The following is a 26,437-nucleotide window of genomic DNA, read 5'->3' as shown; positions in this document are numbered from 1 at the left end:
TTTTAACATTTTCCTCTTCATGTTCTAGGAACCCTTGGATAATATAATTTCAGTTTGTTACAAAGACTCATGTTCACTAAATACTTCATTTTCAGTAAAGACCCAAAATAGAATCTCCTAAATCCCAACCTCTTTTCCTGCCCAATAACTAGAGTCAACTATTAGTTAACTGCAGAAAACAAGGAAGGTGGTGATGAGAATAATCCCTACTGATTTGTGCTTTAAAATTACATGTACTTACATATGGTAGTAACCTCCTAAATGTTAGACTCAGTCTTTGAAAATATCAAGGTGAGTTTGATTTTTCAGAGCACACACTAACAGATATAAGTGGGAAAATACTCTCTCTACAAGCATCCTGGGAGACAAGAAAAAAGCAGCCTAGAATCTATACCTTGTTATAAGTAACCCACAGAATAGACAACTTACATATGGATCAATAAAAAACTGGGCTATCATTAGGGCAAATTGCTCTTCCAGGGCATTACACAGCTCTAAAAGATAGAGTGTATCTCCTCAAACTGCACCAGTACCTGAGTATTAACTCACTTTGTGTTAACTCACTGATATGTGCCTCTACAGTAGGGAATTCCCACCTTGCAGGATGGCTCCCAGGGATGTCACCATTGATTTCCACTTAGCAAAGCACTTTACAAATGTTGGACTAAGAATTCTAAGTATGGCAGTTATATATATCTCTATATATATCCCTATCTTTATCTTTGTGTCTTGTCCTAAAATCCCCAGGTTCCAACTAGGAGTGCCTCAGCAGGTCAATGAAGGCTCTGTAGTGGTAAAGGGGTCTCTGATCTGGTCTGGTCCTGCTGATAACAATGGGAATTCAGGAAAAGGGATAGAAATCACATTACAACTAGATGCCAAAAGCAATTAGAAGTAGGGAGTAAAAATGGATAAGAAAGAGAAATGCAAAAAAAAAAAAAAAAAAGGCTTCTATACTAGAGTTGCTGTAGTTTTATAAAAGATATAACTCAGGCAAATAGGGAAAAAAGAGAGTACTTCTTATCATATCAGAACAAACGCCTCTTGGCCACATGTCACCCCTTCGAAGTTAGGCACCACAGGCTGATGATTTGTCTGGGCCCACTTCTTCCTCCAATCCCTAAATACATGAGTCAGAGATGCTTCTCTATTACTCCTTCCATCTCCCTGACACCCCTCCCAAACCTATGCCCCCAAAGTCATTGCATCTCATGCTTTATCAATGAGCCGCGTTAAATCTCCAATTCCCTTTCATAGCGAAGGACAACGTGAAAAGACACACCTGCATCTGTGTGAAAATCTGAGCTTTCTGGCATTCTTCCAAACTGGGCCCAAACGCAGCCATCACGTGCTCCTCTGTTCCAATCATCTGCACGATTTCTTGGTCACTCTCAACACCCATGGCCTAGGAAGGAAAGAAAGGAGAGAGAGTGCTGGCTTTGTGCTAACTCACTGACATTTGCTTATGCTAATTTGGCATTGTTTGTGGGTATTACTTCTAAGCAAAAGCGAGCTATTTCCTCAGAAATGGTGCCATCTGGCATGGGCAGCCAAAGCCCAAGCTGCAGAAGAACCTGAAACAAAAATTTTGATTAGGAAGAGGAAAGCAAACATTCTCACGCACTTTTTGCATGTGTACTGGCTTCCAAAATTTATAAATATTCTATGAGTTTCATCATGAAAAAAGGAGGCGAAGATATACAGTGGAGACACTGGTCACAATGACAAAGGCAAACTGAAAAAAAGAAAAAATTAAAGACAAACAAACAAAAAACAGCCAAAGAGCAAATCAGGAAATGTGCAATGCTGAAAATAAACAGAACCCCAATTAGCTTTGTCAAAAGAATGATATTTCTGAAAAGTGTCAAAATTCACATTCAGGCTAAAAGCATTTTTCCTAAGGGATGTTTTACCTCACTCTTCTAGATACCAAGCTATACTTTATGCAGGTTTTAAAAGCGATCGTTTAAAAACTAAGAACACACTTAACAGGTTTAAGAAACCCACTTATCTTAAGTGTTTCAAGGTGGCAGCGACAATGTAGGTCTTTGTAGATTCCATATGGTGAGAAGGCTCACTCCTTCACACACTTGCCTGGAATTCTGCCATATCAAGAAATACAGCATAATTGCACTAACCTTCCCTTTGGCAGAAAAATAATCTGCTTCTTAGAAGTTAGGGGGAAAGTTATGTTTGCATTAAAATTCTTCTTTAGCTATGTAGTGAAACAGAACCAGGGGTAATTGTCTTGTTAGGCTTTGATCCCTTTCTCAGTTCTTCGAGAGAGAGGTTAGGTTGAATCCCAAGTTCCAATGCAGACCTTCAAGAACACTATCCTGAGTACAATGGAAAGGGCACCTCCCTGAGGTGTCCGTCCAAACGTAATGTCAACAAACCTTATAACCACCGCTGTCATGTCACCTCTTTTACCTGTTTTCTCATTTCTGTAACAAGAGGGCACAACAGGGCCCATTCAGCTCAAAATTCTATAATTCTACAATTGAATTTTAGTCTGTAGTCTGTAAATCTGACGTGGATACTTCAGGATCAGAGGTAATCTTACTGAAAGTTTTGAAGTTTTTGCGGGGAGCTAAATATATGTTTATGTCCCTTTCAGGCCAACTGTAGTGGTTTAAAAAAAATTCACCAATTCTTTGACGCTCTCTTCAAAAGGTGAGGACTAATTCTCCTGTCCCTGAGTGTATGCCAAACTTAATGACTCACCTCTACAGAAGAAAAGTGTAAGTGACAACATGTGACTTTGGAGCCTTGGTCATAAAAGGCACTGTAGCTTCCTGCTTTCTGCCTCTCAGAGTGCTCCTCTGGGGGAAGCCAGCAGTCATGTCATGAAGACACTCGAGCAATCTATGGAAAGGTCTGGTGCTGATGCCAACTGCCATGTGGGTGAGCCATCATGGAAGGGGACCCACCAGCTCTAATTCAGCCTTCAGATAAATGTAGCCTTGGCTGATATCTTGACTCATGAAAGACTCTGAGCCAGAACCACCCAGCCAAGCAACTCCAAAATCCCCGACCAACAGAAACTGTGCTATAATTTGTTACCTGGGACAGATAACTAATAGACCAAATTTTGGAATTAAATTCGCATTTAAACTTAAAAACATTTTTTAAGTGTATAACTTGTTCAAAATGTTTTTGTTTAGTGAACAAGGAAGTTCTCAGATACAAATCTCTTTTTTGTACTATAAGTTTTGCATACATTTATCTCTAATTTGCATTTATTAAAATGGACACTAGACATTCATTAAAACACTTAGCCTTTCACAGATTAAAGAAGTGTAATCCTAAAAAAAAATCACTCCTAATTTTATTTATTTTTTGTATCCATTGCAAATTTATTATGCATTGGAAGCTTAACTTAAAAACAAACAGCATAGTAAAAAGATGTCATTTCTGTTCGTAGCAGAACAAGTTTCAAAATTTATTTTCTTTTAATTTATTCAGTCAGGCCCAGCCAGCATGGGTCAGTGGTTGAGCATGGACCCATGAACCAGGAGGTCATGGTTTGATTCCCAGTCAGGGCACATGCCCAGGTTGTGGGCTCGATCCCCAGTAGGGGGCATGCAGGAGGCAGCCAATCGATGATTCTCTCTCATCATGGATGTTTCTATCTCTCTCCCTCTCCCTTCCTCTCTGAAATCAATAAAAATATTTTTAAATGTATTCAGTCAGTACATGATTCTTTATGAAAGTTTATATATAATGATTGAGCCAAGACAGCAGCAGCTGGGCTCTCTTCCTCTGAGGAGCCTGGGAGTCATTGCACTGAGCTATAAACTCGGCAGAAAGGAAGATTCTGCAGAAGCGATCTCTCTGGAGGGGAGATGCTAGTGGCATCATTTACGGCCAAGTTTGGTAAGTAACCTTTTGCCTCCCTTCTCTTCCTCCTTCTTTTCTTCCATCTTTCTTTTTTTCTCTCTAAAATCTCTAGATGTGACTAATGCACATCACTTCTCAGAGGAAAGTCCAAACACTAAAAGAGATCTATAAAGGACAGATACAAATGAAGCCTGCAAAATGAGACTAGAAAATGGTCTCACTAAGACAAATCGAGTCCTAGAGCTGAAATGAAAGTAGCTTTCTGGATCAACCCCCTTTCTTGGAGTACATTAATATCTAAAACATCTGAACTAAAGCTACCCAGATTATATTAATAATTAGTTCAGTAATCTCCAAGTGAAAAAGACTATATACTTGATTGCCTCGTTTGGTGTTTAATAATAAAAGTCCATTCTCATTTAACATATGAATTGCCACTTCAAGTTGCCCTGATGCTCAATCTAAGGAGTAATTTTATAATTGCATAAAATTCTCAAGTGGCCTAACATGGATCTAAATATTTCTAAGCTCTCCAAGTATGTCTTAGTTATAAAGCAAAGATATGCCAAACACATGCTAAATACTAGTAACAACATATGTGCAGAAAGAATGATCAGTGGCAAAGCTTTTCTCTAAAAGAACCAAACTCTTCCTGTATCTGAAATACGGGTGATAACTCAGTCAAGTATCATCAAAAGTGCTCCAGTTCCAAACTGACTTTATGACTACTTAGCCTTCAGAAGTCACAGCTACAAATAAATGGCATATTGCTATGGAAACGACAGCAAAATGGCCAACCATTTTGCTTTACAGACATAATTTAGACATCTGAAAACTAGCTTTACATGGAGCTCTTTGTACTCTAGATAGCTAAAATCATTTCACCTAATTTAAGTCAAACGTGAATGCTATATAATAACCTTATGAAAAAACAGCAGAGTCTAGCAATTAGCAATAAGAACAAAAATAAGGAGACATGTTCTTTAAAAAGTGGCAAAGCCTTCTCCTTGGATATCTACTGAGTGTGACTAAAAGTGTGACTTTTAAGAGATAAAAAGAATACTAATGAACAGAAGAGAATGAGATGCAGGCGAATGGTGATATGCTGAAATATATAATGTGAAGGAGGGAAAGGGGATAACTTCTTAAAACATCTAATATTCAGAAATCTCTAATTTTTCTTCACAGTAGACGGAAGTCAACTTAATATTACCAAAAGCAGTCCTGGCAGAAAATAAAAGAACTATGATGGCCCTCTTTAACTGTGTGATTTTTCCTCTTTAAAGATCAAAAATTTCAATATAAGTTGGCTTCCAAGAAACAATGCCCAGCACCCCCTGAAATTTGATCTTTTCCACAAAAACTTTCAGACTGCAGATGCCATCATAGCACAACTGCTGAATACTTGAGAATACAAAATGCAAAGTGGGGAAGATTCATGGGCAGGAAAACCTTTGTAGTGATTCAAGTCCATAAATAAGGCTGATCTAGGTCTTAAAAGCTTTATCCATCATATTCAGACTCAGCATGGACTCTAAAACCCCGCTGTTTCTGTCACTTTTAGCCAATTGTTGGTTACAATCAACAACCATCAAGTCCTAATGACTGTCAAGGTCTGTGCTAAGGCCACAGAACACAAAAAGAGAAATGATGTGACTTTTCTGGTATCGTTTATTTTCCTGGGTTTCTGGCATCAAATGTATAAGAACTAAGAAAAGAGAAAAAGCATCCTCTTTTTGGGCTGTCTTAACTTTAAAAAAAAACACATGATATCATTTGTTCTTCACCACTACCCTCTTAGGTGAAATTCTCACTTTATAAGTGAATTATCTAAGACCCAAAGAGACTGGGAAACTTGCCCAATGTCACATAGCTAATAAGTGGAGAAGCTGGAATTCAACCTAAATCTGTCTGATTTATAAGCAATCCAATACCCAATCTACCACCCAAATGGAAAGTCTAAATAGTGGTTATCAAACAAGTTTCCACTGAATTATTAAAATATCCCTATCGTAGGAAACCAAAAAAAGTGACTGAAATTTGAACTGAATATTTAAACTGAAAAGTCTGGAAATTTTAAAATGCTTAATTCTTACATATTGATGATACACTATGTATAATACACATTATACATAGAATGTAATGGATACATTTCAGGAGAAAAATGTGTCAACATATACGAAATTGTTTTTTTAAAGATGTAATTCCACTCCCAGGAATTAAGTCTCACAAAATAATCAGCAACATGCACAAACATGTATATATAAGGACATCCAGGGTTGTGTATAAGAGTGAAAACTTGAGCGAGAGGGGGTGATACCTGAATGTCTAACTACAGGAAATTGGTTAAATATATCACACATATGCAATTTCTATATAATACCTGCTAAAAGCAATGATGCAGACTCATATTTACAGACATCAAAAGCTATTCACTGCCCTAGCTGGTTTGGCTCAGTGGATAGAGCACTGGCCTGCGGACTGGAGGGTCCCGGGTTCGATTCCACTCAAGGGCACATGCTTGGGTTGCGGGCTCGATCCCCAGTAGGGGGCATGCAGGAGGCAACCGATCAATGATTTTCTCTCATCATTGATGTTTCTATCTCTATCTCCCTCTCCCTTCCTCTCTGAAATCAATAAAAATATAAAAAAACACAACTATTCACAATTCATTGTTAAGTGAGAAAAATAAAATGGATGTGTATATTACAAAAGCAAAGGAAAAAGAGGTCAGCAAAAATATACCCAAAAATATAGTAATACTTTTCAGTGGCTTTAAATTTTTACAATGCAAGGACTGTTTTATAAGCAGAAAGGAAGAAGTTTGAAATCTCAACTACTGGTAACATAAAAATGTACACTGTTAGTTAATAGCCCATTATAAAAGGATTTAAGTCAGCTACATTTACAGAATAAACATTAAATAAATTTGACAGAAGAAACTCTTATCAAGCATTTGTCACCTAGCAAAAAAAAGTAGTTAATATAGATTTTCTGATTTTAATGTATATGTCTAGTGATGCATTTTCCATGTGAGTGATATAAGATTACATACATTATAATTAATTTGTAATTTCTGGTTTAAGGAAGGTAGGTAGTCCTGTGCATCTTCAAGCATCAAAACGGTTCAAATAATTCCTTTTGATGCATGGGAGCATACTGCCCCCTGCTGGAGATGTAATTCTACATGGTTACATAACATTTTCTTTACTAACCGCTATGTACATAAGACATTGCATTGGGTACTGTGATCATCTGAGCTCTTTATTTTAATCAACCTAGTCATCAAGATTCATTTAATACCCATATACAGTAGATTATCGTTATCCACAGTAGCTATGTTTTACAAAGTTGCCGAAAACACTGAATTAATGAAGAAGCCCTGCTCCTGGGAGAAACAGGTTCTTGTGAACCTCTGGTTAAGTTTTCTTCAACTGATTAATACAGAACCTTTTTTACGTATGTTTCTATTTAAAGATACCTTATTTTACATGTGTGTGTGATTCATTTACACTGAAGTCATAGCCAACAGCACTCATGCCTGAACAAAGCTTATCTAACAAATACTTTCTCCATTAAGCACATCATAGCCTTCTTGCGCTTAGGAACACTTCAGCATTATGCTTGGGTGTCATTTTAAACAGAAAAATCTCTATCAAAGGTACAAATATGTGAAAAACATAACACTAGACAGAAAAAAAGGGGACCTTTTAATAGTATGAGAGCTGAAATGAGAAATCAGTGTTGCCTTGTTTGACCTCGGCTGGGAATATGCCTGTTTGGTGACTGAAATTTTTCGTTGTTCTGTGCATGTACACACCCATAAATAATTGTAAAAGCACCACAAATATTGATTTGCAGTTACAAATAAACTTTAGCAAGTAGAAGAATTGGAAAATATAGAATCTGTGAATACTGAGGACCAACTGTATGATATAACTATTTTTCTGTTTTGCTAAATACTAATACTAAAATTTAACTGTTCAGAGAATGGGCATAATATTTAAGTCTCAGAGAAGATTAAATAAGCTACTATACAATTATCTGAGAAGATAACATTTAGACATTATTTCTATGGGAAAATTTTTGGGTTCTAAGCCAACAATTCACAAACAAGCTGTGGGGGGAGAGGGAATCAGTTGTAAATTGAAGATTAATGTTTATGCAGAAACTCACTAGAATCCAGAAGTCCATAAAACAGAACAATGAACTTGGTCCATACTCTTTGACCTAGAAAATTCCACTACTAGAAATTTAGCCTACGGATATCCTTGCCTATGTGTAACATAATACTGCTGCAGTTATACAATAGCAAGAGATATGTATGTCTACTGATAGCAGAATGTTAAATAATAGTACAGCTATAAATAGAACAGTTTGTTGGAAAGAATACAGTAGCTCTGTATGAAGTAATATAACACTATTGCCAAGATGTAAGTTATCAAAAAAAAAAAGAGAGGAAAAGCGGAGAGAAAAATGATATAAAATATATGTAAATAAAAAACAAAACAACAGAAATAAAACTACATACTCATGTGCTTCTACATGTACAGACTAGCTCTAGAGAGATGCACAAGAAACTAGTAGCAAGTGGTATCTTTGGGCAGGAGAACTATGTGGTTAGGTACAGGTGGATGGGAGGCTTACTCATCACTATATAACATTTAGTACTTTTGGAATTTTTCACAAACCCTGGTCTTATTAGCTTTCCATTTAAAATGCATTACATGACTGACAACTTGTCCATACTACAAGTCTCTCTATTCTTAACTCGTTATCCTCCAAATTTCTAATTACATATGAAAAACAAGAGAAACAGACTCAGATATAGAGAACAAATTGATGGTTGCCAGTTGGATGGGCGTTGGAGGCTGTGTGAAAAAGGTGAAGGATTAAGAAGTACAAATTGGTATTTTCAAAGTAGTCACAGGGATGTAAAGTACAGCATAAGTAATATAGTCAATGATATTATAATAACTATGTATGGTACCAGGTGGGGATCACTTTGTAAGTTATATAAATGTCTAACCACTACGCTGTACACCTGAAGTTAATATAATATTGAATGTCAACTGTAATTGAAAAAAGTAAAAATTTAAAAAATTTCTTTATAATTTTCAGTAGATACCTGCAACCTTACCTTAAATATAATTACAATGGGTATATCTTCTGATAAAGTATTATGCCTCAAATAAAATCGTCCTTGTTTCACAGCCATATTGGTTCTGCTTTTTTTCTCATGGGTAGAGCTACAAGGAAATACAAGTTTGTTAAACTGCATCCCCATTTAGTTTCAAGCTAGTAACATGCAATAGAAATGTATGTCAATCAATAAGGTTTAACTATCAATAACAATCAGTGAGGTCCTATCTAATAGGTGCTTTTTAAAGATGTCCAACTCCTCTCCTGCCCCTGCCACTTGCATTTTAAACACTATAAGTGTTTCTTTAGCTTTGAGATTATGGTGGAAGTTTTGTGGGTGAATTTATTTTCACCTACTTCACTTTGATTGCACCTGAACTCCTTGGATCCAATGTGGGGCATATATTCACAATCAATTTTATACATTTGAAGAGAAAAACCTCAAAATGAGCCTGTACCATAATGAGAAACTATGAAGAAATGAATTTGTATACTAATAATCCAATAAAACATACCTACAGTTTAGGTATACGTGAAGAAAACAAAAAACCTAAGGCAATCTCCTCTTACTGATCTCTATTCACTATAAAATTTCCAGTGGATTTAAAAACATTTCAACACTTTATTCATTCATAAAAGTAACACACACTAATCATCAGCTACATATTATGCACCGTTACCAATCTATTTATATTAGCTCTAATCTCACACATACTAAAACTTACTTTGAAGTGTTGCCTCCGAATCACCTATGAGGAAACCAAGGCTCAGAGAAGCTAAGTAACTGCTCACCCAAGTACCTCATAGCTAGTAAACAAAATCTTTAGGATTCAAATCCTGATTGCCCTGGTTCCAAAATTGCAAACAGTGGGAAGACATATTGTAGAATTATTAGATCTGGGTTCAAATGCTGGTTACCTCTGATGATGGATGTGACCTGCACTCAAGGTCTGTTACTCAGCTATAAAACAGAGATAGTATCACTTATCTTGGAGGACTGAGCTGACAAATAATATATGTAAAGCACCTAGTATACTACCTGGTTCCTAGTCACTGCTCAGTAAATGGCCATTATTGTCAGTTGCCTCTCTATCAGAAAGAAAAATGAAGAAACTCTGAGTTAAGAAGTTCAATACAGGTTGTTAGAAGAAAAATTCAACTACATACTGACATCTTAACTATGTCACAAATTTTTTATACCCAGAATCCATTAACTTCCAAAATTCAAATTACATATGATAATAAGCCAGAGGAAAAAAGTTATAGTAGTAACATAAGGGATACTGTTATAGAAAAATGAGTATACTGTGAAAGAGGCTGGTCTGAAAAACTAACAACAAGATGTTAAGTTCATGAAATAATTCATTAAATATTAAGTATAAAATAGTCTCATTATATCAACAGAAATAATAATAAAAATAATCTGGAATACATATGTAAAAATCCAGAAATATTTTTTATTTTTTTAAAGTTCCTTTAATACTACAAATTAACATAAAATTCAACTTTTAAAATAACTAGCAGTCTTTTAAACAATGTCTCATACATTCATCACAGAAAATTTTAAATCAATACTCTATGCTTACAGTGTTACACAATAAGTTGAATACAGATAGTTTAAATATTTCCCTGCCTATTATCAGTGAGAATAACTGGGTACCTCCATATCAAAAGATAGCCATTTGATATTAATGGAATTAACAATATTTCTTAAGAACACCATCTCTGCTTTCCATACCTGGTAACTGAAGCACCAACTGTCCCTTTTCTGTCAGCCTCCACAATAATCCTGTTCTTAGACAGCTGCTCTTGGATAAGAATAACTTTTTCCACTCCTTTAACAATGAAGTAGCCACCTGCCCAAAGGAAACAAGAACAGTTTCACCATCTAGTCTTCTAAAGTGTGATTTAGTAATCTCCTGAATTAGAGATCATTCTTCCATTGCTTCATGGCACTTGGCCACCACTTAATTCAAAGAGGTTTGCTATTTTATTAATTAACTAGAGGTCCGGTGCACGAAAATTCGTGCACTGGGCGGGGGGGTGGGGAGTCCCTCAGCCTGGCCTGCCCCCTCTACAGTCTAGGAGCCCTCAGGGGATGTCCTAAGCTGCAGTCTGGCTTTCCTCTGCGGGAGGCAACCGGGCCAATCAGGGGAAGGCGCCACCCTCATCACCCCGCTGCTGCTGCCACTGCCGGCCATCGCAGCCGCTGCGGCTTTGTCCGGAAGATGTCCGGTCTATCCGGTCTAATTAGCATATTACCCTTTTATTAGTACAGATCAGTGGTCAGCAAACTGCGGCTTGAGAGCCACATGCGGCTCGCAAGCCCCCGTTTGCCACTCTGTTGACTAATGAGTTTGCCGACCACTGGTATAGATGGTAGTGTCAGCACATGATTTTATATAAAATGAAGCACAAGATAATAAACTTCTTGACAGGAAAAGTATCTTAGTGGTCTGTGCATCACCAGCACCTGACATACAGGTATATAGGAGGTGAATACAAGTAATTATGTTAAATTAGACTGCAGATTTCTTAAGCAGAAAAATAGCTAACAATCTTCAATATAAACTGAAATTTGCTCTAAGTTTTCTAACGAATCAGTAATAATGGTAAGCTAAATTTCTGTAATATTCTATACTAAATATTACTATATATATTTTTGCACACAATTCAGAATAGGATAAAGTGACACTTCATTTTACGTTCAGAATGAAGTAGAAACAGGGCAATATATTTGACTTATGCAACATTTTATTATAGTCTAAAAGTCACGTTCTTTAACTTCTTTCCAAAACCTTCTGGGACTCTACATCAATGCAACTTTAAAGGAAGTAGATTAAAGCAACTATAAATTAAATCAGTGTGAAATATGAGTTAAGGAATTAAAAGAAACTTTCTGTTAAGTGCTAAACTTGAAACTTTATAAAAGAAACTTCCTGCCCTAACTGGTTTGGCTCAGTGGATAGAGCGTCGGCCTGTGGACTGAAAGGTCCCAGGTTTGATTCTGGTCAAGGGCATGTACCTTGGTTGTGGGCACATCCCCAGTAGGAGGTGTGCAGGAGGCAGCTGATTGATGTTTCTCTCTCATCGATGTTTTTAGCTCTCTATCCCTCTCCCTTCCTCTCTGTAAAAAATCAATAAAATATATTTAAAAAAAAAGAAACTTCCTAAAAACAGGTACAAAAATGTGATTTTTAAAAATTTAAACAGAAGACATTTATTCCCCCCATGCAATGCATTTAAAATAGCCTGAAATTAGACGTTTGAGTCTTTACAAACTAGCTAGATAAGTAACTTCGTGAGATTATTTTTGAATTTTTAAGTACACCAAAAGAGCATTACCCTGGAGCAAAGAGACAAATAAAATACTAACAAACCATAGCAATAAATACTTGGGGTATTAACATTTTAAATCTGAAATAAAAGAGGAAACAATTATCTTTTAGAAGTATAGACTAATAGAATAAAATTGAAACCAAATTTCTGGACTTTTGTAAACAAAGTTTTATCAAAGTTCGTTATAAAGCAGAAAGGCTGGTATTGTTTTAAGGAAAATATAAAATAAAAAAAAAAAAAAAACAAAAACGAAGTGGAGCAAATCCAGGGATTCACACATACCTGGATCTAAAGGGCATTCATTCAGTTTGGCAAATTCTGCTGGCGTTTTCCCTGTAAGAACACAGTTTGAACTACGAAGCATTATAGGCATTCTGTTTAAAATAAAACAAAAGAAAATATCACATAAAGATTGTCACTGGGTGTGTGTGACATGTGCGATGGCAAGTGTACCTGTGAGTGTCTGAGCAAGGACTCGGGGTGAGCAGTTTGGGCTATCCTGGCGGAGGAGCTGCGCGGGCAATTGCCAGGAGTCAGGGTCCAGGGACTGTAGTATTTGCTGGGGCGGGGGCTGTTGCTTCCCCCGCCCGCTTTCCTGGCCCTGGGTGCCTCCGCTACAACCGCAGGCTGGAGAGACTGAGAAGAATGCAGCTTGGTCACGAAGCCAGGAGTGTCGGACTGAGAGGTAGCTGGGTAAGTGCTGGCTGTGGAGGCCATGGCGGGAGCAAAGTAGCAGGAGACGAAGGCTGAGACTCACCGGAGGGAACAGCCAGTACGCCCCGCCATCATCCTACCTGGGAAGTTCACCCTGATCTGTGTCTGCGGGAAGAGCCACCTGGTGGAACTTGGGGACAGGGGAGGGGTCTGAATGGCACACCCAGCAGTGAATCTGAGGGACAAAAGTTCCAGAAGCACTTTTGAGAGAGAGCAGGAAAGGGGCTGGACAGTGTGGCCCAGGAAAGAACATTGGTCCTGCCCACTTCGGGTGCAGGGGAGGCATGCCTTCGCCCACCTGCGGAACCCGAGAAAAGGGGGACCAGCTCTGGGCTGGAAACCTACACACCAGTGGCTGGGTCTGGTGGGTGGGGCACTTTGACAATGACCTGGTTAGAGCCTGGGCGGATGCCCTGCCCAGTGGTCAGACACACTGAAAGATTGGAATGCTAAGCTGGATGGTTTATTTATTTATTATCCCTTCCTGCCTGAGAAGGTAGAAGGTAGCAAGGAGGTGCCAACGAGCCAGGCAGAGCTGAGGCATTGGAAGGAGAGGAAGTACGCACCACCCTCCTATAAGCTACATGTACCACCCCAAAACGAGCCTGTTTAAACCATCATGGTAGAACACACAGCCCAGCTCCATGGAGGCAGGGAGAGTAGCTCAGAACAGGGACAGACAAGCTGCGAGACCCTAGGCAGGCCCAGCCTCTGGGTTATGGAGGCCCCGCCCACCAGACTACTTGGAGCTCCGCCCTGCCAGTGCTTCAGTCAGGTTGCCCAAAGGCCAGGCAGGGGCAGCAATAAACATTGGCTGGCACGAGAACCTACCAGGAGGCCAGCACCAAAATGTCAAGGGGACTGATTCAACAACATCAGAGCCAAATCCAGCCAACTCCACAAATAGCAGATCCAAATATTTTTTTCTTCTCATGTCTTTTCCTTTTATTCGATTTTTTCCCCTTTTTCTTCTTTTTTAAATTTTTCTGTCTTCTTTCCCATTTTTCTTTTCCTATTATATATTTTAATTTATTCATTATAGTTACTTTTAAAAAATAGTATTTCATTTATTTTTTTCTTTTCTTTTTTAATTGTATGCTATTTTTTTCCTTTCACATTTTCTTTTCTTTGGGTTCTTTTTTCTCTAATTCTTTTGGTCTCGTGTCTTTTAGTATCCTTTTTTTTCTTTTCTTTTTTTATTTTAGCCCTTTTTGTTGTTGTTTTTTTTTTGTGTGTGTGTGTTGTTTTCAATTCAGTCTTGTTTTATCTTGACTTGTTCTGTCAGCACCTGTATAACCGTTGGCATGATATGGTTGGGGGTTGAGCCCAACCACAAATGCGGCAACAGCAATCGAGACCCAAATATAACAGGAGGGCCCATATAATCCATGCAAGGGACATTCCTAGTGCTCCCAGCTCAGAAGATCAAGGAGACTACACACACCACTGGGCCCCACAAGAAGTCCACTCTACGAAGACTGGGAGGCACAGCAGTCTTATCCAATACACAGAAACAAACACAAAGAAATAGCAAAAATGGAGAAACAAATAAACAGGCCCCAAATGAAAGAACAGGAGAAATCTCCAGAGCTAAATGAAATGGAGGCAAGCAATTTATTAGAAACAGAGTATAAAGTAATGGTTTTTAGAATGCTCAACAGCATAAAAAAGGGCATGGAAACCATGAAAAACAACCATTCAAAAATGAAGAATGACATAGCTAAAATAAAGAATACACTGGAAGGAATTAACAGTAAGTTAGAAGAAGAGGATTGAATCAGCAAATTAGAAGGTAGGAAAAAAAAATCACTCAATCAGAGCAGCAAAAAGAAAAAAATGCTTAAAAGCATGAGGACAGTTTAAGGGAACTTTGGGACACCATGAAATAGAACAATATCTATATCCTAGGAGTGCCAGTTGGAGAAAAAAGTGAGCAAGGGATTAGAGAACTTGTTTGAAAAAATAATGACAGAACTTTCCTAACCTGATGAAGAAAAAAGTCCCTCAAGTTCAGGAAGCAGAGTCCCAATCAAGATGAACCCAAAGAGACCCACATCAAAACACATCATAATTAAAATGGCAAACATTAAAGACAAAGAATCTTAAAGGCAGCAAGAGAGAGACAGTCAGTTACCTACAAGGCAGTTTCCATAAGGCTGTCAGCTGAGTTTTCAACAGAAATACTATAGGCCAGAGGGAATAGCATGAAGTATTCAAAGTAATGAAAAGCAAGGATCTGAAACCAAGACTACTCTGTCCACCAAGGCTATCATTAAAAACTGAAGGTGAAATAGCTTCCCAGACAAAAAAAAGCTAAAGGAGTTTATTACCACCAAACAAATATTGCAAGAAATGTTAAAGGAACTGCTGTAAGAGGAAGAATACATATATATTTATATGTTTATATTTATTTACTTATATTTATATATTTAGAGAGAAACATAGGCATAAAAAAATAAAACGGGCATTAAATATATACCTATCAACAATCTTAAATGGTAAGTGGATAAAATACTCCAATCAAAAGACATGTAACCTGAGTGTAGCTGACAAGAGCTATATCATTATCTTTCTATTTACCTGAGCACCCATCATAGTGCATGACAAATAATGAGAAGTTGATGCATATTTGTGAACTAATGGATTGTTTATTAAGCTCTTAGCACCTTTGAAGGAGGAAAAACACTTGAATGGGAATTATGTGGAGTAAGTTTGAAGTACAATATAATTTATAACCATTATTATTATTATTGTTATTGTGGGTTTTGTCCATTTCTACAGGAGAGTCAATATATTTCTCTACTTAGGACATGCAGACTGCAAAAATGCTAGCAATCATTTCCAAATCTGTTCTGGGTAAATAAGTAACTTCTCCCTTAAATACTGCTATGTGAAAAACAGTTAAATGGCCAGGAAAATCAAACTTAAAATATACATGAATCCACCAAGAAGACCAGTCCAGAGACTTCACTGAAATGCTTTCTTACCTAATGTTTCCCTAACAGCCTGGTATTCTAGGAGGAAATGAAAGCATTTTCTTTAACTTTACAAAAAACATTTCACAACTAAAAAACAATAACCACAAATATGTGCTGGATACCGCTTAAGTGTTTTATATCTACTGACTCACTGAATCCAGAAAATAAGCCATGAACAAGGCACCATTTCCCACATTTTCCAGATGAGGAAATGGGCAGAGAGAACTTCAGTTGCTCACGGATGCCTCACAGGGCTGGACTGCAGGCGGTGCATCTCTGATACCAACGTCGTTTCTCACCTGCCAATGGGTAGAGCATTGCGGATGATTCTCTGGCTGCCTCGGGTATACTCAATATCCACTGTGATGGGGGCAGAGTAAGTCATGTCCCGCAGGCGGCACTAAAAGAGATTCAGACGGTCACTGCTCCTCCTCTCTGGAAAAGAAAGGTCCTGAGAGCTCCAAAGAGCTCCTTCTTTAGAAGTATGGCTCACACTGAACTTGGACCTGTTCATGGAATACTGAGCTATTACATATGCTACCTTAGGGCACTGGGAATAATGAGCCTACCTTCTCCTGGAGGGGAATGATACCAGTTATCGCTCTAGACATCACCAGAGCATCTATGCCCCTGCCAGCCCAGATATGAAACAATAAATCTGATACTGATTTTCTGCTTACTGATCTGATGCCATCATCAGTCTGCTCCCATACCTTTGTCGCTGCCTTTTTCAAAACAGTTAACCAGTATAATGATAACTAAAGTACACACACACGTATATACACACACACAAACTAAAAAGTTTAAACTATACTACCTTTTATTCTCCAAATAAACAAAACTAGATCACAAAATTCCTTAACAAGTGATAGATTATAGCACAAATCATTCATCACATTGTTCTAAAAATTGCTGAATCATTTGAGGAACTTTAGAAATTGCTGCTGAGTTTTATGTGGCTCGCAAAATTATGTCCTTGCCTGAGACGTGATCAAACAGAGGAAACCTCATCAGAATGATCCAGTGACTTCCCCATTATATTGATGGTCATCAGGTGGCTTGTAGTCTCAAAAGGAATTTCTCTGACCATCAACCTTAAAATTTATGGTGCTGAATCGTCTCTCTGGTTTCTACTGAACCAAAGATAGTTAGATTTAAACTTTTTCTAGTCTTTATCAAAGCGCCTGGAATTTTAAAATATTAGATATTCCTATTATTGACCAATAGAAATTATTTACTTTATATTTAATTAGATCATGTCTCCTCCTCCGGGTCAGACCAAAGGCAGTGTGGCATGGTGGTTCCAAGTATGGATTCTATTGCCTGTGCTCAAATCTTGGTTCTACCACTTAAATTTTACATCTCTTCCTATGTAAAATGGGAATAAGAATAATTTTAATTCCCAAGAGTATAAATATGTATTTTTAAAATGGTGCCTAGTATAGAACACTATATAATATTACCTTGTTTTTATTAATAAAACTAATGTAATGTCTATGATAGGCAAACATTTGTGGTTTTAACAAACTTATCCCTTCAAATGGAAATGAAATTCAACAGATGTCATAAGAATTGGGACCAAACTTTGTAGGTTCCCGAACTACTTCCATGGGTCCCCTCCATCCCCCTCGGCCTCTCTCTTATTGCAGGAGTAGGACTGCTCTGGTGGAGTCTGCAGTACCTGCGCCCCGCCAGTCCTGCTGTGGGTCCCATGACTGCCCCCCATCTGCTCTCCCACTCTCCCCAATTCTCCAAGAGTCAAAATCTCTCCAAGAAATCTCCACACCCTAATTACAGTAATACTTATATGTTTTTCAACGTAAGAATAATTATAATGACAATTGTAGCCTCAGCTTCTTGAACTACTTCAGACTACTTTGTCTTCCCCTTTCTCTGAACTCAGTTTATAGTTTATAGTAATATAGTTTAGATAACTTAGAAATTGCTAATTGGCGGCTTAGTTCTCAAAAAGATAGAAAGTTCTAGCAAAAGGGAATGGGAGGTGGGGAAAGCCAAACTGGGGCACACACCTTCCAATATCCCACAGTCCTCACCACTTCCTACTCAGTACAACTTCACGTATTTATCTTACCTACCTGATCATTCTAGACATTCAAAGTGTGTAACCCCTGGTGTCTCTGTTTCACATGTTTTATTATTTTAATCTCTCCACAAGGGTATGAACTCCTTGAGGAAGGATATGTGTCTCATTTCTTTTGTATCTCTCAATATTGAGACACAAAATAAATGTTCAATCAGTATTTAGTGACTAAGTAGTACCAAAATTTATTTATGTAAAATGTCTGGTTACTTGTTCATACTTCCTATGTAACCTTACTTAGACAACAACCATGCAATCTAACACCTTAATTGTTGTTTAATAAGATTGCTGTGCTATGTTCCATAATTGCTATTTTAGCATTATATTAATACAAACCAGATATATCTACAAAAATCATTTTATTCCCTGAATCAATTCCCAATTCTGGATACTAAGTGGAAGAATTTGAAAACAAGTCTAGTATCTGTTAAAGGCCAATTAAGCGGACCTATTCTATAACCCTCTGTCTGCATATCTGTTAATAATCTGGTATTTAAATTTCTTCTCATCCACCTGTTCTATTAGACTGTGAGGTCTTGGTCCTTGGTCTCCCCTCCCTAACACAATGCCTGCTGACCCTCAAAAAATGCACGAAGCTAGGCACAAGTGGCTGGCAAGGGGCTGGGAGATACCGCTAAAACGTTCAGAAACAATATAAACAGGACACAGTATATAACAGTGCAAGTTAAAAACATTAAACGATAAATTAAACAGCACAGAACTGTTTCCTAATATAGTGTAGTATTATACAAGTGCTTGTTTATTTTGGTTACCTGCCTCATAAGAGATTTTTTTTACCTGTTTTAAAATCATCTTTCAAGAGTATATATTGAGGGCGGACTCTTTGAGTTTTAAAGTAAACAAATTCAATTAAAGTAAGGTTGAAAATTACCTCATGAGGGGACACTGGTCTGGTTACATTGAAGCTTTCTTCAACATCAGGAAGCCCAACATAGATATTAAGATATCTGAAAAGCAAATTATTCCATTACCAATTATAGTTCTCCAAAGAACACATAAACAAAAAAAGACAGTTTCCTTCTAAATACAGGATTATGCTTTGATAATTGTTTATCTTGCTAAGGATGACAAATTAAAAATTATAATTGGAGAACTTTAAGTGATAGTACACATAACTTTACAAAGGAGGGAAGTACTCTCTAACGTAATATCTTTTTTAAAAACAGTGTAGCCCAGCTAGCTCAGTGATTGAACGTTGAACTGTGAGTCAGGAAATCATGGTTCAATTCCTGTCAGGACACATCGGGGTTGCGGGCTCAATCCCCAGTGTGGAGTGTGCAGGAGGAAGCCAATTAATGATTCTCTCTCATCACTGATGTTTCTATCTCTCTCTCCCTCTCCCTTCCTCTCTGAAATCAATAAAAATATTTAAAAAAAATAAAAATAGTGTAAATCTCTACAAAAATCCTAAAAACGTAGCTTCCTTAAAATGATACTTACTGAAAAAAGCGAAGTACAAAAGAGTATCTATAGTATGCTATGATTCATTTAAGAAAGAAGAGGATATGAGGAGGAAAATATATATGCTCATCTGTAATCCAAGGAGCTTCTATAAAACAACCAATCAGAATTCCTCAAAAGTATCAAGGTCATGAAAGACCAAGAACGCTTAAGGAGCTGTCACAGACTGGAAGAGAGTGAAGAGGCATGACAATTGAACATACTGTGGGGTCCTGAATTGAACCCTGAACCAGAAAAAGGACATTAGTGGGAAAACTTTAAATAAGATCTGTAGATGTGTTGCTAATATTGTATCAATGCTAATTTCCTGGTTTTGCTAATTGTGCTATAATATAAGATGTTAACAGTAGCAGAAGCTGGGTGAAGAATAAAATGGGAACATTGTACTATTTTTGTAATTTTTATTTTTCAAAAATTTAAAACCCTAATAGTTTTAGTAACTTCTTAATCATAATGCTATGTGTTAGAATTAGTTTACCAATTAAAAATTGAACACTTGATAATTAACTTATTAAACAGATTAAAAAGAGTTTTGGTAACAACTACATTCATTTTTTTAAGTGTTAGACATTATCAAAAGAGTAATTGATAGTTGGATTTCTTACTTTAGGTACCACATGGGGTCAGCATCACTTGTAACCTTTTCATTGGCTTTCATGATCTTCTTTATCTGCAGTGGAAAGAGTGGCATTAGGAAAAACTCGGGCTTCCAATTAATTCTTAGCTGTGTCTAGTTCTAAGATCTGATGCTTACCTCTACATTAATAAAATAGTTGAAGGAATCTATGTGCTGTTTTACAAGGCCTTTCACCTAAATAGAAAAGGGGAAACAATAGATTAGTAACAAAAGTAGGTTAGCAGATAGTATAATAGACTCTAATCATAGGTAATCATCAAATTTTTCTCGAAACCAAAGGGGAAAAAATTCATGAATTTAGTAAAACTTTACATTTATATGTCTTCATTCCATTTCTTCTCCATCTTACTAGAATATCCTCAAATTTTCCTCCTTGAGAAGCAACCTGACTTTGGGAAATCAAGATTTGAATATACCTAATGATTCCACACAAGCTAATAAATAAAATAGAATTTTCTCTGCATATTTTGAATTTTCAAAAAAATATAGCAATTGAGCATATTATCTCTTCTCCCTCAAACAATGCCCATTTACTTTTCTGTCTTTCTCCTACCTGGGCAATTTTATGATTTTCACACATCAAACTGGTCTTTCATATCACTTTATAGAAAAATGAGGGGGGGGAAATAATAATCTCTATTAAGAAAATACTTGTATTTGATACTGAAAGCAGGTCTAAGATCAGGTACCAGCTAGCAGGGACTTCCTTTTCATCTCAGAAGTCAGTAATAACTGTACACAGATAGTGCTGTGTACTGCTATGGAAAATAGTGAAATAATAAACACACAAACTCCAAAATCTTAAGATTTAAAAGGATTGTACATGTTCATTTTCTTTTTTTTAAATAAATCTTTATTGTTCAGATTATTACAATTGTTCCTCTTTTTTCCCCCCATAGCTCCCCTCCACCCGGTTCCCACCCCACCCTCTGCCCTTATCCCTCCCCCCCCCCCCCCCCCCCCCCGCTTCATTGTCTTCCGTTAATCTTCAAACACAATTAGTTCAACACTTCTAGAACTTTCTTGACAGATAGTCATAGAACTTTTGTTTTAATTATACTTCCTTATTGGGAATCTCACTGGCTTACAAAATAACCATTCAATATTTTGAAGTAGTCCTGATTGTTGGGGGAAAAAAATCAACCTTATAATGATGAGGTCTACCTTCCTCAAGTTTCCACCCCTTGGACTTAATAGTCTCTTCTGTTCTGCCATGCTACAATGTATACTACTTCCTCTCTAAAATCAGATTACCACTTCCCCAACTAGCAGGAATACTGCCTTATAATTCCTTGTATTTCCCAAACCTAGCAATATACACAATTGTAATAGTAAAAAAAGGTGATAAAAATTTAATCTTAACAAAAGGCTTATTTCTTGGTTTTTCAGCAGAAAATTAATTATTACTAAAGATTCATTACCTTTAAAAATGCTGGAAGCAGCCTCCATTTTTCCTGTGAATCAAAATAGTAAGAGTGTCAGGATGTGTGCCAGCAACCACATATTTGTATGTTATTTTAATGTACCATAAATGACTCACTTTATCACAATAAGTTAAAGAAAGTAAATCAAAATGAAACCAACAATTTTTACATAGTAATTACTTTTATGGAAATCACATAGGTATGTATGTGCATATGCGCAAATATATGTATAAACACATATATATACAACAGATTTCTTAAATAGAATCTAATTTAATCTCTTCTTGATGACTCAAGATTCCAAGTACATTATTTTATTTTCATGACACTTCCTGAGTAAGGGGGTCTGCCAGTTTGAGAAAGGAAAAGCAAGTTTCAGTGTCTGGTGGGGAAGCCAGGTCTCTCCAGTTCTTTCTCTCTCCCATTTTCTGTCAACTAGTGCATGGTCAGAGCTCGTCTCAGGGCGGTAAAAGGACGGCACACAGTGTTCACCTTCTACATTAAAGAGCTGCAAACTGCTACACTTCTTTTGTTCTTAAGCCTGTTATTTATACTTTGCTAAGGTTTTAAGTAGCCCACCATGACACGGCCCTTTTCATGAATGGCATCTAATCTGCTAATGGGAAATCTAACAAATGGATAGAACTGAGTCTAAAGTAAGAATATGCTGTTTCTGAATAAGGGCCTAAGAATCATGTTAGACCTTGCAGCAACTGCAAAACTTTTGACTTTCACTCTGACATGAGAAGCATTGGAAGGTTCTGAACAAAAGAGTGACATGATGATGTGACTCATTTTAACTGGATCAGTTAAAATAATAGGTCGAACTGCTGGACTGAGGACAGACAAGTTAGAAGCAGGGAGATCATTTAAAAGTCTACTGCAATACTCCAGGCTGATAACAGTAGAGACAGTGAGAAATTGTTAGCTAGGAGACTCAATGTGAAGTTCAAGCCAATAGGACTTGATAGATTAGATAGAGACTCTGAGAGAAAGAGGAGTTAAGACTGATACCTTAGAGTTGCCATTTATGGAGATGAGGAAGCAGGGATGCTGTCAAGAGCAGCAGGTTTAAAGTGTGGAGGGGCTATTAAGAGGTTGGCTGGGGGCATGCTTAGTTTAAGATATCCACTAGACATTGAGGTGGAGATGTCGAATAAACAAATATGAGTCTGGTACTTGGGAAGAGAGTGGCCTGGAGATACACATTAGGAAGAGGTCAGCAAATAGATGGGAATTATAGCCACATAATAGATGAGCTTGCCTAAGGGGTGTAGATGGAGAACTTCAAGAACCTTCCAATATTTAGAGCTGAGGAACAGAAGGAAGGCAGATCTAGCAAGGGAGACTAAGAAGAAGGAAGTTAAGCCAAGGAAGGCGGCAACCAGGAGAAAGTAAAAACATTTTTCAAGAAAAAAAGGAGGGGGGTGAGGGGCATATGAGATATCTCTGTACCTTCCTCTCAATTTCACTGTGAACCTAAAAAACTCTAAATAAAATTGAGTCTTAAACAGAAAAAAAGGAAAAAAGGAGGGAATCAGGCAAAACTAATCTATATGATAGAAATCAAAGGTCGGGGCTAGAGACAGACTGAAAAGGGAATGGACTTTCTGGAGTGATGGAAATATTCTATATTTTGTATTGGGTGGTGGATATTTGGGAATACACAACTGTCAAAACTAATGATTGGAACACTCAGTACTCCTGTATTTTATTGCATATACATCTACAGAGGAATGAGAGAAAGATCAAAAGGAACTATATGAGAAGAATAGAAATATCTCAGGGGAAGCAGGTAGTGAAGGTAATGAGGGAGAGAGAGGCTGGAAGAGTTAACAGTGGCCAGACTGAGGAAGGCCTTATAAACATAGTAAACCCTAGATTTTACCCTAAGAGCCATGGGAAGAGACTGAAGAAGCTTAACCAACAGAGCAGCATGAACGTATTTGTGTGTTTAAACGGATGGCTGTTGCCACAGAGCAGAGAGACTGGAATGAGAGACGTTAAGAACCTAGGAAGCAAGAGATGACAGTGGTCAGACTTGGAGAACTGCGGGAATGACGGTTCAGACTTGAGTCTATTTAGTAGGCAGGGCCCTGAAGATGGGACGGGTGGTGGATTGGATGCTGGGGGACATTCCTGAGTCAGACGACTTAAACTGTTGTTTTAGTTACTCCAGCGCTGTACAAATTCAGGCAAGAAATTTCAATCACGTAGGCTTATTCCTTCCATTTTCTCGGGAGAAGCAGTCCAGTCATCAGTTAAGGATGAAGACTCTGGAGTCAAGACTGTAAGAGTCCAAATTCCAGATCAGCCACTCACCAGCCTTCTGACATTGAGTATTTAACCTTTCTGGGCCTCAAAAATCTTCACTGGCATATGGTGGGCACAGTACTTATTTCAGAGAATAACAATGCGTGTTAGGGTTACAGAGCCTGGCACACAGGAAGTACTCAGTAAATGCTGGCTCTTCCTATGAACTCTTCAAGAGCGAAAATCCAATATTGCCTGGTAATGACCAGCAGTGTATTTCCTGCAGGCTCTCACAGACTGGATCTGAGGGGCTGATGATAATCATTCGATCTCATTAATCAGCCAAATGATTATAAAGAGGTTTTTATAATCCGATAACCCGAGAGTTCGCCAATCATGTCACTTTCCTGCTTAACCCCTTGGACAGCATCTCATTGCTCCTTCAGATGTCTGACCAAACTTCTCATAACCTGGAGCTGTGCCTAGGCTGCATCTTCGTATCTCCTCTCCTCTTCTTCACTCTAGTACTTGTTTTAGTTCCTCAAAGCCTTTCAAGTGTCTGGTTCTCTCTACCTGAAATCACCCGCCTGTCTTCCCAAGCCTCATTTCTCTGGATTTCCCACTCCATGCCAATGAAGATTCTGAAACCCAGAGAGGTTATCCTATCCTATATAATAAAGAGGTGATATGCAAATTGACAGTCACTCCAACACACAAGATGGCCACCCCATGTGGTCAAAGATGGCTGCCCCCATGTGGACACAAGATGGCCGCCACAAGATGGCCAGCAGGGGAGGGCAGTTGGGAGGGACCAGGCCTGCAGGGGAGGGCAGTTGGGGGCAACCAGGCCTGCAGGGCTGTTGGGGGGAACCAGGCCTACAGGGGAGGACAGTTAGGGGCAACCAAGCTGACAGGGCAGTTGGGGGAGACCAGGCCAGCAGGGGAGGGCAGTTAGGGGCAATCAGGCCGGCAGGGGAGTTGTTAGGCGTAGATCGGGCTGGCAGGGGAGTGGTTAGGGGGTGATCAGGCTGGCAGGCAGAAGCGGTTAGGGGCAATCAGGAAGGCGAGCGGTTGGGAACCAGCAGTCCTGGAATGTGAGAGGGATGTCCCAGATTGGAGAGGGTGCAGGCTGGGCTGAGCGACACACACCCCGTGCACAAATTTCGTGCACCAGGCCTCTAGTATATAATACGTGCCTTTCTAGAAAATAAAATTATGTCAACAGCTGAACTTCATTAGGCAAGCTGCCACTCCAGGGCAGTTATCCTTCATTTCTGATAATATAACGAAAGCTATGGGGCTACTTCCCAAGAAACATCCAGGCAAAATTCTGAGTGAATTTTCAGGGCGTTTGAAATAGTCCAGTAGTCCAAATTTGAACTCCAGGTTGAAAAGGCAGATTACTTAGCCTGGCACTGAGACGATTTGGTTTAACCACCACAGGCAGCTGTGGGACCTCACGAAAGGGGCCTAAACTCCCTGGGCCTCAGTGTCCTCTATAAACCCGCGAAGATGGAGTATGTCCCCCAAAGGTGGGCGCGAGGACCAATCTTGCCCACACACATGAGCGCTGGTAAGGGGCCGGGCGCGAGAGCTGAGCCTGCGCGGCCCCGGACGACGAGCGAAGACCGACAGGGGAAAGCACGATCCCCAGTGCAGAGGAATGAGCATGCGCGAAGTTCTGAGCATCCGCAGAAGCTACGACCCGCCCCCACCCTCGAGTGCTCTCAGGGTACCGCCTCCTAGGGACGCCTCCCGGCCCCTTCCGTTCCGCGCGTGCCCGGCCTTTACCTCTACAGTCGGTATTGGCGCAGCTAGCTGCTCCGGGGTCAGGTTCCCAAATTCCTCCGCAAGCACGTCCATGCTGCTCACGGCGAAGGAAGAAGCAAACAGGAGCCCCACACGCCAGCCTCCGCCGGCTCAAGCAAACTGCAGCACCCGTAGAGAGCGGTGCGCGTGGCCTAAACGGTCCCCGCCGCGCAGGTTGATTGAAGGCGCGACAGAAAGGTTCCGCCTGCTCCCGGCCTGAACCTGAGGTGGAACCCGGATGTGGCTGAGGCGAAGCTGGGAAACTGCGCTCCCTAGTGTCGCTCGGAAGTCTCGCCGGGTAATCCTAAACCCCACAGGACTGGTTCATTGCCAGTTACCCTGTAATTGAGACCAATAGAGCATATTGGTTGTAATTTTAAAAATAATTCAGAGAAAGGGGCAAACGGATAATTTGCGAAACGTAAACCACCGAAACAGGGAACTTACGTAATTTAATCCAAAACGACACGTTGTTGGGTAAATAGGAAATTTACCACATGCCTAGTAGTAGGGGAAGGGACTGGTTAAAAAAATATAATGCGTGCATATGATAAAATATTATACAACTATTAAAATAACCATAAAATGAGGAGGTATTAACTCACTTAAGCGTATAGTACAATTCTAAAAGGACTGGATATAAGGTCCAGGAATAAATATCAGCACATAGGGAACTTGAGTATAAAAAGGTAACATTTTAAATCAGTAGGGGAAAATG

General features: G+C 38.7%; 1 protein-coding gene across 1 annotated transcript in view; it reads right to left on the bottom strand.

Moving 5' to 3' along the window:
• The window catches only part of POLR3B (RNA polymerase III subunit B), a 102,562-nt gene extending 76,625 nt beyond the window's left edge, over positions 1 to 25,937 (bottom strand). The window contains exons 1-10 of the mRNA XM_080660582.1: positions 25,702 to 25,937; positions 21,655 to 21,687; positions 20,351 to 20,407; positions 20,202 to 20,266; positions 19,007 to 19,082; positions 16,313 to 16,413; positions 12,604 to 12,695; positions 10,721 to 10,838; positions 8,981 to 9,089; positions 1,283 to 1,405 (exon numbers count right to left, since the gene is read on the bottom strand). Coding sequence (XP_080516708.1) covers positions 1,283 to 1,405; positions 8,981 to 9,089; positions 10,721 to 10,838; positions 12,604 to 12,695; positions 16,313 to 16,413; positions 19,007 to 19,082; positions 20,202 to 20,266; positions 20,351 to 20,407; positions 21,655 to 21,687; positions 25,702 to 25,773 — 846 coding nt within the window. The 5' untranslated portion in view covers positions 25,774 to 25,937. The remainder of the gene's footprint in view (positions 1 to 1,282; positions 1,406 to 8,980; positions 9,090 to 10,720; positions 10,839 to 12,603; positions 12,696 to 16,312; positions 16,414 to 19,006; positions 19,083 to 20,201; positions 20,267 to 20,350; positions 20,408 to 21,654; positions 21,688 to 25,701) is intronic.
• Between the last annotated feature and the right edge of the window lie 500 nt (positions 25,938 to 26,437).

This window comes from Plecotus auritus (assembly GCF_963455305.1).
Source record: "Plecotus auritus genome assembly, chromosome: 3".
Taxonomy (NCBI): domain Eukaryota; kingdom Metazoa; phylum Chordata; class Mammalia; order Chiroptera; family Vespertilionidae; genus Plecotus; species Plecotus auritus.
This window is presented reverse-complemented; position numbering and strand designations above follow the sequence as displayed.